Here is a 17,944-nt window from a genome sequence, read left to right as displayed (position 1 = left end):
GACCCTTGAAGCCCCAAGGTCAGAAGTCAAGTCTTGTTCTGAAATATCAGTGTGCTTCATATTAAAGTAGAACAAAAGTGAAGAAATATCTACCAGTGTGACAAGAAAAACAAGGAAAATGGGAATGACACCTTGGTTATCTGTTACCCAGACCACCTCAAGCCATTGTCTGAAATGTGATGGAAAAACTCTCCAAGCCTCCTTCAAGTCAGCACTCTGTTTAGGAAACACTGAGAAAGGTCTCCAGTTGCTTCTTACTCCTGCCCTCTGCCACATGTATGTATCTCTGGGCATCTGGTGACCCAAACAATGTGGCTTTACAAAACCTACAGAAAATCTGCCAAAGCTTTACTTTGGACCCACAAGTCGCACCAGAATAACCTGGGCTGAAACACAGAGCAGCTGAAAATCACATCTCAGGAAAGCCAAGACAGAACAATTGCTTCCTAACGTTCATGACATCTCAAGAGCAACAGGAACATGCAATGCAATTCATCTTTTTCCCATAGATGTAGATACAGAAAGAGTTATTCACCTTCAAGGTCTCTTAAAAATTTAGTTTTGAGACTATTCATTGATCAGGTAATAAAGCACCTGTGAAAAATGATCAATTCTCAAATGATCTTCAGATCAGGAAATGAACTGTTTCTCAAGTCTCAAACCTGTACATATCAAACGTATTTTGCACATTCTCTTCCAGGATCTTAGAGATGAATGAAATGACAAATGAAAATGGCATTAATTTCAACAACAGCAAAAAAGGGGGGTTTAGGAAAATCTCAAGTTCTTAAAGTAATACCAGTGGCCATTGTCTGGATTGTTATTGCTACTTGGAGCAGGCTAAGACTAAAACCAACATGCCCATGCATGATTTTTCTTAACTAAGGCATTAATCTTATGTTCAGGCAGGAAACATCTTAATCAACTTTCAGTTAGATTAAACTAATGAGTTGCAGACAAAAGATGTACATATATGTCTATTGTTTCCTGTGTCTATAAAATCAGTTCTAATGCTCTGCAATTTACCTTTCCACAATAAACAGGACCCTTACTTTTTTGTAGTTTTCTTCAATAAAACATATCCTGATTACACTACTTTTTTAAAATCCTATGAGGAGACTGTAGCTACACTGACAGAATGGTACACAAGTTTAACAGGCAGCTTGGCATACCAGATGGGGTCGAGAGATCTGCCTTTAGAGAAAAGAGTGAAAGACTGACAAACTAAATGTTCAGCAGTTTCAGCACCAGATGTAGAACAGCTTTACACTGAGCAAAGTTTTTCCCACCTTATATTGCTGCAGAGCCTAATAAATGGGAAAACAGAAGCCCTTCCAGCAAGTTCTGCAGATCTTTGTAGAAAAACTGCAAAAACTGAATAAAACTACCATATTTCCCTGCACATTGAGTTCCAATCTATATGCAAAAAGCTGCATTTGTGTCTGTGACTTTGCTTTAAAACCATTCTTATATGTCCTTAGTCCCATATAACTGGTGCCTTTCAGTACATAGTCTGGACAAGAGGGATGCAGCATGTTCTGTTTCCCCGCAGTCTTTCAGGTTCATGCACACTTGGGACCTTACTGTCTATCTCAAAACCAGAAAAGATGCAGTGACCTTCTGGTTGCAAAGAAATCCTGACCAACCTGTACATGACCAGTGACACAGCTGTTTCTACCTAGCTACTTTCAAGAAGGTGATCACAAAGAATGTAGAAAATCTGGACAGTCTTCAGGAAAGACAGCAATGGAGAATTCACACTTACCAACTCTACAAAGGCAAGTCCACCATAACTGTGAGCAACAAAAAACACATTCTCTGCAGCTGACTGGGAAATAAAATGGTCCCAAACATAAATCGCATGTTCTTCAGGAGAGCCATTATCCTGCAGAAAGAAATTACGTTTGTGACAATTATCTTTTAAAAAATGGCAATTCTGTCTAAAAACAATGTGTTCCTATATGTTAGAATGTTTTGTTAAAATAAAGATCAAATGAATACACACTAGTATCAAAAAGAGAACAGATTATTTTGTCTAAATAAAGGCAGTAAAACTGTTGCTTTTTGAGCTTACTTTAATAAATACAACAAAATTATGCATTTGCAAAATTTTGCGCAAATACCATGATGACAATTCTGAGGCATTCATAGAATTATGAGCTCGGATTTTCATTTTTTTGACAACTCTTTTGTCAAATGTTTGTTTACTGAGGGTTTGTTTAAAGTACTTAAGACTTAGACTGGTAAATAAAAACAGGTAAGAAATACAATATAAATACATAATCATAGAAAAATTTAGGTTGGTAAAGACCTAAAATTTCAACTTTTACTTTTTTTTCATACTATGAGCCACTGGAAACCTGAATTAAGATTAAAATTATGGTATTTGCAACTACTCTTTCAAATCTTACTTTTTGTGACTGCAGACTATGAGACATGGTGCAAACAAAACACCTCTTGACTGATGGCAGCCATTACTTTGGAGTTTTTGGTAGCTAGGAGACCATGTTTTCTTACTATTGAATAAGATTTTGTCTAAGTCAGCCAGTGCAAGAGTCACAGAAGGCACTAGAGGGACACACATTGATTTTAGTGTAGTCTCATCAAAACTCATGGTTGTGTACTTGTATCCTTGAGGCTCTTGGAAAAAAACTATACCCCTCTAGATTTTCCTTTTTTTCCTGGGTTGTTGAGGTCATAAATACAAATTTGATCTAGTCTCAGGCAACAAGATACTCTGCTAGGAACCCTGCTCTGCCGGTATTTCACACAACCAGGATAACAATATTGGCTCTTTCCAGGCTCCTGAATGCCAGAAAGAACTAATCAGTCAAGGTCATGTATTTTCCTAAAGTTTGCATTCCTTTTCCTTTTGGTCTGTGCTAGCAACAACTTCATATCCTTAGCTAACTCAGACACAGACAAGAAAAGCCTCGTTTCCTTAGGAAAAAGAAAGCACAAACCAGTAAAAGCCACTGGCAACCAGAAGCAGCTAATTACACAGTATGAATTACTGAAATTTATCAAGAATGTTAAGGTGATCTAGATCTCAATACCATTCTGCAACTCAGTTTTGGGGATTTAAGCTCTTATAAGTGTTTAAAATCAGTGGGAAGAGACACAACTAAATAATGTCGTTGATTCTGGCTTTTATTTCTATTCTCATACCCTGTTTTCTAAGTAAGAGTGAGATGGTAACAAATCTTTTAAGGATCCTGACTCAAAGTTTTTAGAATAATGATGTGCTTTTCTGCTTCAGCAGCAGTGATTATAAGACAGAAAAACCTGAATTTCTCTTACTCCTGGACAGATTCTGCTCTTCACTGACTACAACAGAACATAGTTTTAACTAATTCTGTATCACTTATTATAAACTACCTCAGTATAAGAAAAGACTTATTTCAAAACAGTTTTGTTCTGTTTTGAAATTTGATTGTATAGATAGGTACAGAAAGTAAAGACTCCTCCCTTTGTGAGGAATGAGGGAAATTTTTTAGAAAAAATTGCATAAAGAAAATATGATTGACAAACCAGTCACTAAGATAAAGCTGAAGGACAACTTGAACAGGAGTTTCCTGTGCAAAAGTGATGTACTCTATAATCTGTACAGAAAAAAAAGTACATTAAAACACTGAGAAAGTTTCAGAGTTACTAATTTATCTAAAAGATTTATCTTAGTTATAGATACAGGAAGTACTTATTTTTCAATAATAATGTTGACATTAATACTTTTAACAGCAATTTTTGTATAGGGACCCAATGCTGTTTAAACAATCTGAGAAAAAGAGGACACTTTTTCTGCTTAATATAGCATTTTCAGGTTGCTTTGTATTTATTAATTGACACACTGCTAGTAAAAGCACACCATTTTAGATTCCACAAGACTAAGACATCAGCAAAAAGCTTCTGAACTCAGCCCAAAAAAACATTCACCAATCAAAGCATAACCAGTGGTCTAGTAAACTCAATTAATAACTTCACAGCTTCACAGTCCAGTGCAAAGACTCAATAGGATTCTATAAAAGCAAAAATAAATGAGCTAGAATGAGTTAGACTGTAACTTCCTTTATTACCAGTTAAAAAAACCCAAAACCATAAAATGTCAGGATAAACTGGGTAGCCGTACACTCTACTAAACCCTAAACAAGGTTAAAAAACATATATGTGTAAGAAAGAGTCTGGAGGAGTCCTATATGCTTAGCAGAAAAGCCCTTTCTTCACAGCATCTGCTTATTTTTCCCCTTTGTAACAAGCCCATATTACAAACACCTCAGACCTGGCTCCATGTGTGCACATGGAATATCCAGCTGCAGGAGCAGTTCACAGCTGATCTCCTTAGGATTTCAAATTGCACTGGGTCTGTGAGATTTAATCTCTACTGCCTGGCTTGGATTAAATTATGAGACAGGATGCTGCATTTTCAGCATGAAAGATGACAGTCTCTGGCAGCTGTTGCTTTCTGTAATTTCTCTGAAACTAAATTGAATGCACTTATATAGAACATTGTTAAATTATTTGAGAGAGAGGGGGTTTTCCAGTCAGAGTTTACATAATTATCTGCACAAGTCTACAGAAATGAATGAACATTATCCTGGAGAAATCACACTATGTACCTCAAAAGGCACCTCAGGCTGAATGCATTCTTGTTTGTTAACAGATTGAGATGGAGACATACAGGAAAACTTGAACTTCAACTTCCAGCTTCTGAAAGCTGGTCACTTGCAGCAAGTAATTCTATGTCAAAATAAGTGGTCTGGTTCTTTGAATTTGTGGGTCTCCATCCCTCTGAAAACCCTTCCTCTTGATCATTATATATATAATTAACATGAAGGGAAGAAAAGATTAAGAACTGTATGATGTGAAAAGGCCCTAGTGCAATGTTTACACAATACAAAGTAATCCAAACAAGGCTACTCCTGGGACATCCATTGGGCAGAAATGTGGAGGGAGTGAACTCAGATTTTGATCTGCCATTTTTTCCAGCATGGCTAGTGCTACGAGTTGAAAGGTATATAACATTTTAATGGTTGGAGCCATTAGGTATACACAGATAAGCAGTATGCATACTGTGAATATTATATTCTGTTGCATTCAAAAAAGAGGTTAAATTTACCAATGTACTATCACAGTCATTAATTATTAAATACCAGGTTGGAGCAATGCAGCAACTGAAGCCTTATCAACTATGCCAGATTCTAACACCTAGACATTGCAAGGTCTGCAGTTATGATGGACTACCTGAGTCAATAACACATGGAATTGTCTAAACAACATTTGCATATTTGTGTAATTATTTCCTAAGGTTAATTAGCTCCTGCAAAGCAGCTTGCCCTTTGAGACTGCTTACTGTGACAGGTTCACGTATTTTGTGTTTCAGTGCCAAATTTTACTTATTTCTTTCTTTTTTCCTTTTTTCTTTTTTTTCCCCCAGAGTAGCCTGTAGCCAGAAAGTCAGAGGCCTTGAGGCTTTGAGTCTGGAGGCCTTGAACCACTGTTAGCTTTACTGAGGCAGAGCAGCTCAGATTCCCACCTTGAACTTCTAATACATCAAAACTAAAAAAAGTCACATAAGGAAAAAAAAAATAAAGACTACAAAATTAAGTTTTCAGATCTGGTAACCTTCTACTTTTGGGTTTTTTTAAAAATCAAGGAGTAGGAATCACATTTTTCTGAGACAAGGGAAAAGTGAAATGCACACAAATAAGTAAATATGCCATACAAATGAACAGTTTTTAAAGAATTTATTTGAAGGTGATTTCTCTAATTACCATTTATCACAGCAAAACCATTTCTCCTTCTAGCTTGATAAGCTACTATAAACAAGTACGGTACATGATTTAAATATGGGAGAACAGAACTGTACACTGGCTGGGAGGCAGAAGGGTACAGAAGGCTCTGATCTTCTGTCCCTGGAGATGCTAGATCTTACCCACCAGTAATACCCTCACAGTCGTGTACAGTTCGTCCCATTGCCTCAGGAAGCCTTGGGGCAGCAAACTTTTGCAATTCGCCCCAACCCTTCCAAAAAATCATGACATTTAAAGTCATGTAAGTATAAAAATATCCTGTTACAACAGCACCTTTCATGAGTTCTAAATGATGCTTATCACCTGTTGCATTTTTCTCACTCCTTTTGCAAATATTTTCCTTACATGAGACAAAAACTTTTTCACTAGGGAGAACAAAATGAAACTATACAATAGGTTACTACCACCAGAACAGCTCCAAAATTTGCATGCAGGACATGGTCTAAGAGGCTTTTGTCATGGTTCAGGAACGTCACTCCTTAATTTAGTGATACCCCCAACCAAGACTAATCCAAACCAGATACCGCTCTTCTTACTGCTCTTCTGGCGGAAGACATAAAAGTCAGAGGTTATGGGTTGAAATAAGAAGAATTTACTGGAAACAGCAATAAAACAAGAAAACAAACAGTAATGGTAACAATATTAATAAGAAAAATATACAAAAAGGAGGGTGATTTATGTGCAAAAAATGCTCACTGAGCCCGAATTGACCCAGTGCGACCCACAAATGAACAAAATGGCAAACAGACCCTCTTCACCTGTACTCTTCTTCCTGACCACAAGCCATTGCCATTCCTTCTGGGAAGCATTTCTGCCCTGACAGTGACAAGAGGTGATACAGAGTAATAATCTAGACATGCCCACATGGCTCCAGACTCCATTCTCTCACAGTTACTGCAAAAAAATTAGCTCTGTCATGGCTGAGAACCAGGATAGCTTCGAGGGCAAGAAAGCTGAAACACAAGCAAAAAAACCAGGCAGTATGCGGCTTTCCCCCCACAGCAAAGGCAGTAGCTATGGCATTACAACCACAGAGGAGGATTAAAGAGAGGATATAAACTGAAAACAGGAAAGGAAATGGAAGTATGCATTTTGTATTAATATATTTCTGCAGCATGAGTACATGAAGACAAGACTTGAAAGTGCCTAGCCTGGGACATTTAACCAGATTTTGACTTTAACTGAGAAATTCCAGTGTATTAGGAAGCATCCCGTCTACATGAAAATCTTTTTTACCTTTTCAATCACAGAGCTGAGAGAATTTTTGCAGTTATTTGGGAAAGGTTCCCTACTACAACACAAGAGGTGATCCCAGGAGACAGCAGGACCTTTTATTAATAGTAGAAACTGTATTTCTGCTTTATTTAGGCAATGCTAATCCATATGCTACATAGATGGAGATATGTAAACATGAAGATGGGTTGGCTCTTGAACAACTCTTAAATAACTGGGCTTTCAAGAAGCATGGCAATAACCATGCCATAGCAGTATCTTCTGTACAGGGGCAGTTGCAGCTGTGTGAAACCAGACAAAAGGATGCTGCGGACACCAAGACCATCTCAGCAGCAAAGCAGTTGTGAGTGGGGGAGATAACAGTGGAGGAAAAGTGACAAGGAGGCAAATCTCAAATCTGACATGTATCTGAAATTCAGTTTAGCAGATCATGTAAAGAGCACAGGAAAGCAAGGATGATGAAGACTGAGCAGTGAGTCAAGGAAGTTATTTTAGTTGTTGTGTCCTGAGTGAGACAACTTGAAAGAAAACAAGAGGAGAAGAGATGAAACCACAATATTCAGCAGGATTTTATCAGCTGTGCAGAGTGGATTCATGGTCACCAGTGTTTGGTGTTTTCTATGGAAATACAGAGCATTGTATCTGCATTGGTTCAACACTAAAATCATGTAAATGCATGAGTGATGGTTTTTTTTTTATTCAGCATCTGTATTCAGAAATTCCTTACTTATGACCTTAGCAGGGATTAAATCATGAGTCTTCAAAGGTATAAATGCATATTCTTGCACTTGCAGGAAGAAGGGGTGAAATAAAAAAAATTATACTATCTTTTTAAGGGCACTTTCTGAGGTGGGGCAAGATACACACTCTGGCAGCAGGCATCAGCCAGTTTTGAGACAGAAGGAGAGACCAGGTATCACAACAGCTACGTCTGGTCATTTGTGGAGTTGCAGGATATAAATAGCATAGCCAAGGTTGTTATCTGGCACACACCTTCAGAAAGCAATACGGCAAAGTGACTTGAAGTTGGTTTTCTGGTATTACAAATCTCATTTTATTCCCAAATCTATTGGAAATATTTCTGTTTCCATTTTTTCTAGCTATTTTATTTGTGAATTGGGCTGGTCATGGAAGTGTTCCCAATATTGCTTATGAAGGCCCAGTAATGTTGTGTGCATAGAGTCAGAAGCACAAAGGAAGACCAGAAGTCTGGCATTTTGCAGTTAAATGTCCATGATACTAAGTTAAAGATAGTCCCATTACCAAGACTGCCAACAATTTATCAGGAAAACATGCAATCTCAACAGCCCTGCTAAACAAGAAGTATTCCATGAAACATGCAATATCTGGCATATCAAATAGCCAAATAAAAGATGTAAATCAAAAATGCATTTGGTGGACTGATACAAAATTTAAATTTCCTCCACCAGACCAGAGGGGATGAAGAGCTGATTTGGGACAAAGTGGTGATAACGTGGGATAATGTTCATGGGATGACGAAGCATTTTGCTATGGTACAACTCTTGAGATTATGCTTAAAATTACAAGTTTTAGCTAAAGCATGACTGACATCTAGCCATGGTTTTCATGCTTTGTGTTTGGGCTCCTCCCCAGGGCTCCTGCTCTCCCCAGCTCCCACCACAATTACCACTGAAGATGACTTCAGATCCTGTCCCACTTTCCCCACTTCAAATGCAAGCTGGGCTTTCCCTGGTGAGAGTGGTCAGGAAATAAAATTCAGACTTATGCTATATATATGTGCAACAGAACAAGCTTGGATCCTAACATGCTAGGGCTAGGGCAGCAGGAGGGAGTTACTTTTCTGCTTTATAGTTCAGCTTTATGACACATAGGAGAAAAAAAAAAAAAGCAACTCCAAGACAGAAAAGCATTTTTTCAGCTAAACCCTCAATCACTACAGTTCCTAACCGAAAACCTAGAGCAACTTCTGGATTAAAAAAACCCAAACCACTCTCATCTCCTGTTTCCAAGCTGCTCCAAGCACCTCTGCCAGGTGAGGAACAAGCTGGAAATCAAAACATTTTCCACTCCCTCAACGACAGGCCCTGCCCCCAAGCCTTCACTTAAAATATTTCAATAGGTCTGAAACGTGCTCAACAATGCCCTGAAACCACAGAGAGATACTGTCAGTGCACACAACTGCTCTCCAGAGAGGTGCCAGCAGTCTCAGCTGCATCATTGCATCACTGTTGTAATACTATATTTCCTTCTTGGCAAATGTGGGCCTTCATAGGAGGCCTTTGGAACACCACCATGTCAGAAGTATGTAGATGTTGTATGATATACGAGCATTTTTAGAAGGCTGGTGTTACAGATGGAATTTCTTAGATCTGCATTGGAACTGAGAGTTAAGCAGGGTGAGTTTGGACATGGATCTGTGCAAAAATAAAGAAAGCAGCAAACGTTATCCATGTCCTTCACTCTGCAATGACTCAGCCTCTCTGCATGGCAAATACCTTCTGCTGCTAATGCTCTCCTTGCTTCTTCAGCTTTTTATCTGGAAATTCAAGTGACTTTGTAACCTGAAAGGGTTTGCTGTTTACGAAGTAAATCCTGGATTTCAGGCTTAATTAAGCCTCAAATATTATTACATTGTCTTGATTAAAGTATCTGCTTGTCAGAAGTAAGACAATTTTATCAGGCTGTTGTTCAAGTGTGGGTTTCCCCATTATTACTTCTGTTGGAGTCTGGCATGTCTTGCCATCACCACTCAGTTGTCTTCTAGTAAAGTGCAGGAAAGGAGATCAAAACCAAGAAAAAAATGAGGCAAAATCAGTTACTCAGTGGCTCTTAATTATGACCTTCACCAATAAGTTAATTAAGAGAAGAACGTAAGTAAACACAAATATGGTATTTGTCTTTTTTAGTCTGGGCAAAAGAACATTGCTGACTCACTGAGATGAAAAAGCTGCAGGAGAAGAAAATAAATAGGAGGAAGGAGGGTAAGTAATTGGAGGAGGTTTTACTTAAGATAAAAACCCAACTGCTTTCCCTTTTAGCTCTCTGACAGACTTCTTGACTTTTGTGTATTTTTTCACTTCTCCATATAATTTGCAGGGTTCCAGGCAAAGGGAGGCTAAATTTGAAATAGAACATCCTGGCAACCAGCTCTGAAATCCTGCATGGAGAAACTCCACAGACTGAAGATATAATGACAATTCCTCAGATTATTCCTCTCTACACAGTCATACCAGGGGTATGGACAAATACTCATGCAGTTCACAAGAAAATCCCCATGCCATGATTATCTAAGCATTATCTGCCAATCTCTGCAGGTGGACTTACACATTCTAATTTAAGTAACAACTCTAGCAGCTTGGCCAAAGATATTTCAATTGATAAAAATACTCAAAGACTGCATTTCAGTCATTTCAGCCATGCAGCTGCATTTCAGTACTGTTACGGATTCAGTACTGTTACCTACATTTTACATTTTTTATGTCTTCTTGTACTTTTTTCTTTCCAAACTACTCAATCTCAGGGATCGAGATTCTGCCCACAATCTATTTCTGCCTATAACATAATGAATCCAAACAAACACTGCCTTTTGTATGATCGAATTATGGGAACAAGAGTATTTCTTAAATAAACCATCAGATTGTATCTTCACAGATATCCTCCTTAGCAGCCATGTTTCTGGCAATTAACAGATTAATTGTGAGGGCAAATTAATAAAAATGAAAGCAATAGTTTTATAAAAAGAACTATTTTCACAAGACACAGAGAGATCATGCCAGTCATTTAAATGATTACATGCATTTTTCTCAACACTAAAAGCAATTCCTTTGGAAATGAATGCACCTGAAATATTCAAAAATTCCTAATGGAAGTAATGCAGAACTGTTATTTTTCTATTTCCTATAGTACTTAAAAGCCTATTTTATTATCCTGTTCTTTCAGTCTGTTTATATGTTGTAATGAGAAACAGCCTTTTTTTTTAAAACCATGCTATTGCAAGAAAAATACCATTTTTGCCAAGGAAAATGCAGCTTTCCCCACCACAGGAAACAATGGATCTACATAAACTTCTACACATTTAAGTAAGGTAACCACTTAGTATTTTCATCAACAGCTATGGTTTCAGAACAAACCTCAACTGTAAAGTCTCTGTTACAGAGTTGGTATCTTTTGTGCGAATTAAATGAAATGGAATGGCTTTGCTCTGTACTGTTCTTCACTCCTCCATCTCTATCTATTACACTCAAGAGCAGTTATTTAAGTGAAAGAAAGATTTAACAGGCTCAAAGCTATTTGATTTCTCTTAATAAAGATTGCAAAGTGCTCAGTGCTTTAAGTAAACTGATATACTACTTAATGCATAGTTACAAAGATTTGCTTAAGTGCCTTAATATGTAGAGGGCTACAGTTAATTGTATTTGAAGTAACTGTCATTAGCTTATAATTATCTAAAGACAAACACAATCTGAAATTCAGATTTGAATCTTCTGTTGTTACTCATTTGAATAAGTTGAAAAGTTGAATGTTTAGCTATTTAACCCTGAATTCTGCTTCCACATTTTTCCATGCAGATGCACCTCTGTTATTTTTGTTTCACAATAACGTACCCTAGGAAATGATCTTTCATCCCAGTGAGTTGCTACACAACCTCAGAACTTGCCTGTCGTACCTCTGTCTTGAACTCTGTGACTCCCTTGTGTTGATTATTTCATTAAAACAGGCTCTTTTCCACACAGATTATCAAGGCCATTCACATTGCAGTAGTGGTGCATCACTGTTGTCGAAGATCATTAGATATTAGATCAACAGCAATTTTCTTCTAACACATTGCAATTTTTTTAACAACTCAAAACATCCAATTACATAACAGACAGCTTGGCTGTATTTTAAATTAGCACAGATGCTAAAGCCAGGAAATGTAATTCTCAGGATATCAGAACAAAAGGTTCAAAGTAAAAAAGAATTCTTATAAACCATAAGATTATCAGGACTAGACTGTCACACTGTGACCTTCCTGGCGTCTAGCTAATCTGACAATATTTGGCAGAGCATTGTTTCAAATCAATAACTAATTAACAAAGTACAAAAGAAGTTGTACTGTTTTTGAACCTCCTTGTTAAAAATGGCTTTTGGTTGCACATGGGCAGAAAGGTCACTTTCATGACATCTTCAGGAGTCTTTCAACACCTTGCCACTGTCAGATTAAATTACTTTTAGCAATTAATTGTCATAAACTAAAACAGAAGCACATTTGTTACAGCAGGTTGTCATAATGACATAGTGAGCAGTCGTTTTGATATGAATTTTTTCCACCAACCCTCTATCATATCTTAATTTTTTTGGTTGACCTAACTGGAAAATTGGGAGCAATCTTGTAACTCAGGTGGCATAGGCCAAACATTGTATGTCTTATTGAGATTACAGACTGAACAACAACAGAACGGAAATTCTAGAGATAACCAAAGATCCTGTGAATATATATCTTATATAAGATATGTAATCTATGTCTATTTTGCTGTGTGAAAAACCCTCAAAAAATCACATGGATGCCACTTTTGCTACTGTTACAAATAGTCCATGATGCCAAGTTAATCCGTTATTAGAAAACATCTGACATGTATGAAAACATACATGTCTGATGTATTTTAAGACAAAGATTAAGTGCATTGAACACCTGCAGCCTTCCCCCATTCAAACCATTACTTAGTTTTGGAGACAAAGATCTTTACTGAGATTTAATGAAAAAAAAATTCTGTTCTTTTAGTTCCTTTTTTTTGAACTCCTCTGTACGTCAATGCACATGTCCATCTTACAGATTAGTCCTCTGACATTTATCATCTCAAGTTTGACTTTGCTAAAAACCATTACACCATGATGAAAAAAGACATCAAAAGTTCCCTGGATAAACAGGAAAAGAGAAGGACAAACTCCATTCTGTGTTGGTGAAGAAAGAGATTGTGAAGAAGAATGGATCTGGGTAACTGCAGGATCTGTCCTTAATGGTGTCAGCATTAAAGGTATAACCCCAGTAGGTCTCTGGGTAACTTGCCTCTAGTTCTGGTTGCCCTCTAGAAACTGATTAACCAGATCTTCAGCCTAACTGAGATGCTGGAAGAGCTCTGACAGGCTCTTATAATGAGAAGCAGAGCACTGTTTAACAATCTATGTTCAACATATTTTTCTATTTTTGTTGTTAGCTCTATTAGAGCAAATGTTTCTATACAAACATATTCTAAACCTTGTTAAACCTTGTTAAGTAATAAAGATGAAAATGAGTGGTAAGAACTCACAGCTGCCAGGTGCCAAGCATCTTGGCAATTCCTGTGATCATGTCCATTGTATCCTAGTGCAATGACCAAAGCAGCATGGCCTGGTTGGAGGTCCAGCATTCCCACAAACCTGGACAAAAGTTTCTTAAGTAATTTGTAACTCTTCATGAACACAGGCATAGGTGTAAGAGATGAAGAGAAGCAGTGTTTCTGTGCAGGGGCTTCAAGGCAACCTGTAGGTAATGCACTGGCCTGCAGCTAAGCTTTGCTAGACAAAGTCTTCTAAGAAGTAGTTGTGTACAGGATTAATTAAACCACTCTTTGCTAATGCTTTAATAAAGTACAGAATTCTTAATTCTGTCATGTCTATCCACTTCTAAACACACACTTTGCAAATTATCTATTTACATGTCACAGGGTATTTTTACTCTGAAACTCAAGAACTACTTTATAGTTGAAAATGAAATCTTGTGGACTCAAATTCGCAATGTAGACAAAATCCTGAAGAAAATATACCAAAGAAGAGGAAGTAGGAAGGATGTGGGCACTACTTGTATCCTCCCCATTATTCCAGAATGGTCATGCTAATAACATCTGGACAACATCTGTGAAAAAACTCCTAATGCTGTTCTGGTTGAATGTCCTTCAGGCTAATTCAAGATAATAATTGTCTTGGGGAAATTCTTGAGCTCTGAAGGAATCATGAATATTTGAACATTTGCTCAACACCCCAGTGTTAAAAATGCCAAGAAATATCAGTTCCTGTACGTAGGGGTTTGTGTCTTTCAAGATGCATTTCTGTAGCAGTACTTGTGCAAGACCACATTGTTTTAACCATGCTGATAGCTTGGTAAGATTCTGGTCTAAATCACCTACCCCTCCTATTGCGGATGGCCACAGTAGTACTAAATGATCCAAGACAGTGAAATTTGCCTCTCTTCACAATGTCCACAAAGTCTACTCATAGATCAAATACTTCTTTGAGGGCTGAGGTGAAACTTTGTAATGTTAAATGATTGAACTACATCAGCTGGAGAGAACATCTGAGGGTCACCTAGTCCAAAACTATGTTCTAAGTGCTTTCAGCCAGGACTGGTCACAACTGCCATACCTCATACTTTTCAACAAAAGCAAGAAAGTGGGAGCTCCGTAGTTCTAGTGTCGCAGAAGTGAAGAAACATACATTGTGAAAGCTCCCCAAATCTTGATTCAAAGGCATTTGAGGGAGAATGACTTTGCACACACCCCAGAGAAGTCCTGAAGTTGACTAGAGCACTTTGGACATGAAATAATTTCTGTTACTTCCATGCCATAACATTACCTTTCCAACTTTTGTATGCTCTGTGGACCCACAGTACAAGTGAGGCAGTGGTCATCTTTTGCCATCTGTCTATTGATAGTCTAGCAAAGCTGAACTCGGCCGGGTCACTTTAGGTAGAAGCATAGTGCTCTTAGAAAATGATGTCATGGTTATTTACCACCAGTGTAACAGAGTAACAATAATGTCTCAACTTCTGCTCCAGTGATAACACTGTTCGGCACCCACTAGAGAAAAATCAATTTATGCATCAGCCAAACTCTGTAAGTCAGTGAGAGTAGCTCAAAACAGAAAGGAAAAGGAAATGGTAAAAGAACATAATGAACTAACAGCAAACAGCAAAAGAAAGGTATTTAAGACAAGTGGTCTTAAATCAAATCAAATGCTGTTATTTTAAGACCTATCACAGCCATAACTCATTTGCTCACTTAAGGCAATGCATTCAGAGTCAGCATGCAGTCAGAGCAGCATGCAGCATCTGGAAACTTGACGTAACTCACTGAGGAGAACTTCACACACAGTCTTCACTGGTAATGGATTTAAAGATAATCAACAGTCATTAAAAGTAAGCCCACCTTTTTTTTTTGCAACCAGTGCAAGGGACACATTATAAATAACACAATCCTGTCATCAAATATGTTCATTTGGCAAACATGAAAAATGGAGTAGCTAGGGAGGTAGGGAGATGTGTTACAAAGTGGAATGTGTGAGGGCAGTGATGTATCAAAGCCTGAGGCCACACCTGGAAATCTTTCAAAATTACTTACAGCCTAAGCTTTGCTAAATTTCTTCATTATTTTAGTTGATAAATTCAAAAGAATTCCTCAGCAAACCAGATCCCAAAGATATAAATATCTGTCATCTTAACATCTACATGCAATTAAAGCTTCTCTTTTCCCAGGTTAAGAACAGAGTAGTTGTGGCACAATTAAGTGGTAATTGCCCACTTCTATAGGACGTAGGCTGAACTGGCAAGATCCATGGAATCAGATTATTCAGTTACACAGCAGGTGGAAAAGATAGGAGATAGGAATGCAGAAACATCCTGGAAGGAACCACCAGTCCAAAAGAACATGCTGCAGATACTTATGAAGTACCAGCCGTACTGCCTGAACTAAATAAATTTTAAATTCCTTGCTATATTGTATGGCTGGATACACTGATTAGATCTTTGCTTTTCGGAAAAAGAAAACTTTCCAGTCTCATGTATCCTATGTCTGTCATAGCCTGTGCTAAGTCAGAGGCCATCTTATGCAGTTTAGAGGACGCCAAACATGTATACAAGAATAGTTTTTGTGCACTTTGGTGTAGGTAATGCCTGTGTGCACACACTTGCAAGTGCACTTGCATGATAAGTTTTCTCATGCCATGTTTTTACTAGAAGTACCAGACAAGAAGATCTCAAAGTGCCCCTTAAGAGCCCAGAAAATATTTGGTCTCCTCAACACATACAACTCATAGTTATTCTAAATGCACATCAGTCTCACTTTACTTAGTAATTTCTCTCGAAGCAGTGCCATCTATTGGGAAAACAAATAAAAATTCAAGTTTTACTTGAAAATATACAAAGTATACCTCACTGGGTATCAACAAATTCATTTTTGCCAAGCACTGATCAAAAAAGACAGAGAAAGAGAATGAAAATCAACTGTTAAACAACAAAAGTGTAGAACAATGTGTCTGAACAGCATGCAACCCATTCAGGGGAGAAAACCTGCTACCAACACCTCTGACCACAAAAGACAAAAGCATTTTTGATCAGTTTAGAATCCACTTTTATCCAGAGAGATAGAGAAAAAAACAAGGATTCAGCTGAGAGAAGAATGGGAAAATTTCTCAAAATTTAGATGAATTAATGGCTGGAGATAACTGTAAAACCGACTAGGAATGAATTCTGCCTGGACACTATCAAAATGAAGTTAATGGCTCTCAAGTTGGTAAAACCTAACCCTGGGGGAGCGCTGATCTGATACGGAGTTCACTGAGACATAGCAAGAACAAAAGGACAGTTCTTCTAAAGACTCCTAATAAAACATATTTCTTTACCTGCAGAATGATGGCAACAAGCCGATTAAAAAAATCAACCTTGTTGTTCAAGATGTAAATAATTCAAAATAACATCACACAATACATAAATTCACCAAAAGGATTTTGGTTAGTAAAATCCTTAACTTGTAAAGGATTTAAAAATTAAATTAATTAATTGCTATAATACTTAATCTTTCAAATTTCAGCATCCTATGAATTGCGTTCACAGAACCAGCATTTCTTCCTGGGTAGCTTATTCTACATTGTTCCACGCCTCTGTCTCCTCCACTATTTCTAGTCCCCTTGGAAGCTGTCACTGCTGCAGGCAGCCAAACAGCCTACACAGGAACCACTAGATTTATCTTAATCCCAAAAGCTAGATTTTTTTCCCCTTTCATTTTTTTTTTCCTGAATTTACACTTTGTTTTCTGTAGCAGATGAGGAGAAAACATCCTCAAACTTACTGTGCATCCTGTACCCCAGTTCCCATCTGCTGACATTCAGGTCCTAGACTCCACAAATATTTTCTGATCTCCATGCACTGCAGTACAGCTTTCATATCCTCCTCTCTAAAACACATAAATATTTCTAGAGAGATTCAGTGGGATGGTATGCCTCCAAACAAAAGGGTTATTTTGCAATAATGCCCTTCAGCTTAAGATAGCTACAAATATGTATCTTAGAGATTAATTTTTATAATCTCTCTCTATATCAGGTGTCTTATAGCTGACTGGTCCCCAAGAAAAACCCATGTGAAGAACATGTAAGTTTTGCAAAAAGGTGTATGTTGCCACTCAAGTCCCTGCTAAATTCCTTCTGCTAGTTTTACCAAACACTGAAATCTAGCAGCAAAACATGCAGCTGTGTGCAGAAGGTTAAAGAATGTTATCCTTGTTTTTGGATATCAGGTAAACTGTTAGATAAATAATAAAGGATACTGGCAAAGCTCAATTTGCACTGGACCAGAAGACCTAAAAGGTATTTGCAGTCCTTCACTGCAGTCAGTCTACAATCAAAACCAGGCAATACCAGAGTTCAAGATGTTTGAGTGATTTCATTCACTTTTGCCTTCAACAAGTATGTCTGCATTCTGCTGAGCCAGTTTTCTTCACCACTACCCCACAAACTGGCCATGTTTATGAGCCTGAATGCCATCTGAGAGGAAGGAGGACTCTTCTGACTAGTGAGCAACAATCTTTTTTTCAGCACCATGGGAGCACCATACAGCTCGCGGTGGGAGGACAAATGCAAGCTGGTTCTTTCTTCTGTAAACTTACATGGATTGCCTCGCATTTTAGGAGTTGGATCTA

General features: G+C 37.8%; 1 protein-coding gene across 7 annotated transcripts in view; it reads right to left on the bottom strand.

Annotated features, from left to right (window-relative positions):
• The window catches only part of FAM172A (family with sequence similarity 172 member A), a 245,509-nt gene that overhangs the window by 99,176 nt on the left and 128,389 nt on the right, over window positions 1–17,944 (bottom strand). For 6 of the 7 annotated variants that reach the window (XM_041489473.1, XM_041489476.1, XM_041489474.1 and 3 more), the window contains one exon: window positions 1,766–1,885. The exons of the other annotated variant lie outside the window; for it this stretch is intronic. In XM_041489473.1, coding sequence (XP_041345407.1) covers window positions 1,766–1,885 — 120 coding nt within the window. The remainder of the gene's footprint in view (window positions 1–1,765; window positions 1,886–17,944) is intronic. 7 annotated transcript variants of the gene reach the window in all.

Source organism: Pyrgilauda ruficollis, unplaced genomic scaffold (assembly GCF_017590135.1).
Source record: "Pyrgilauda ruficollis isolate IOZ18807 unplaced genomic scaffold, ASM1759013v1 scaffold94, whole genome shotgun sequence".
NCBI lineage: Eukaryota > Metazoa > Chordata > Aves > Passeriformes > Passeridae > Pyrgilauda > Pyrgilauda ruficollis.
This window is presented reverse-complemented; position numbering and strand designations above follow the sequence as displayed.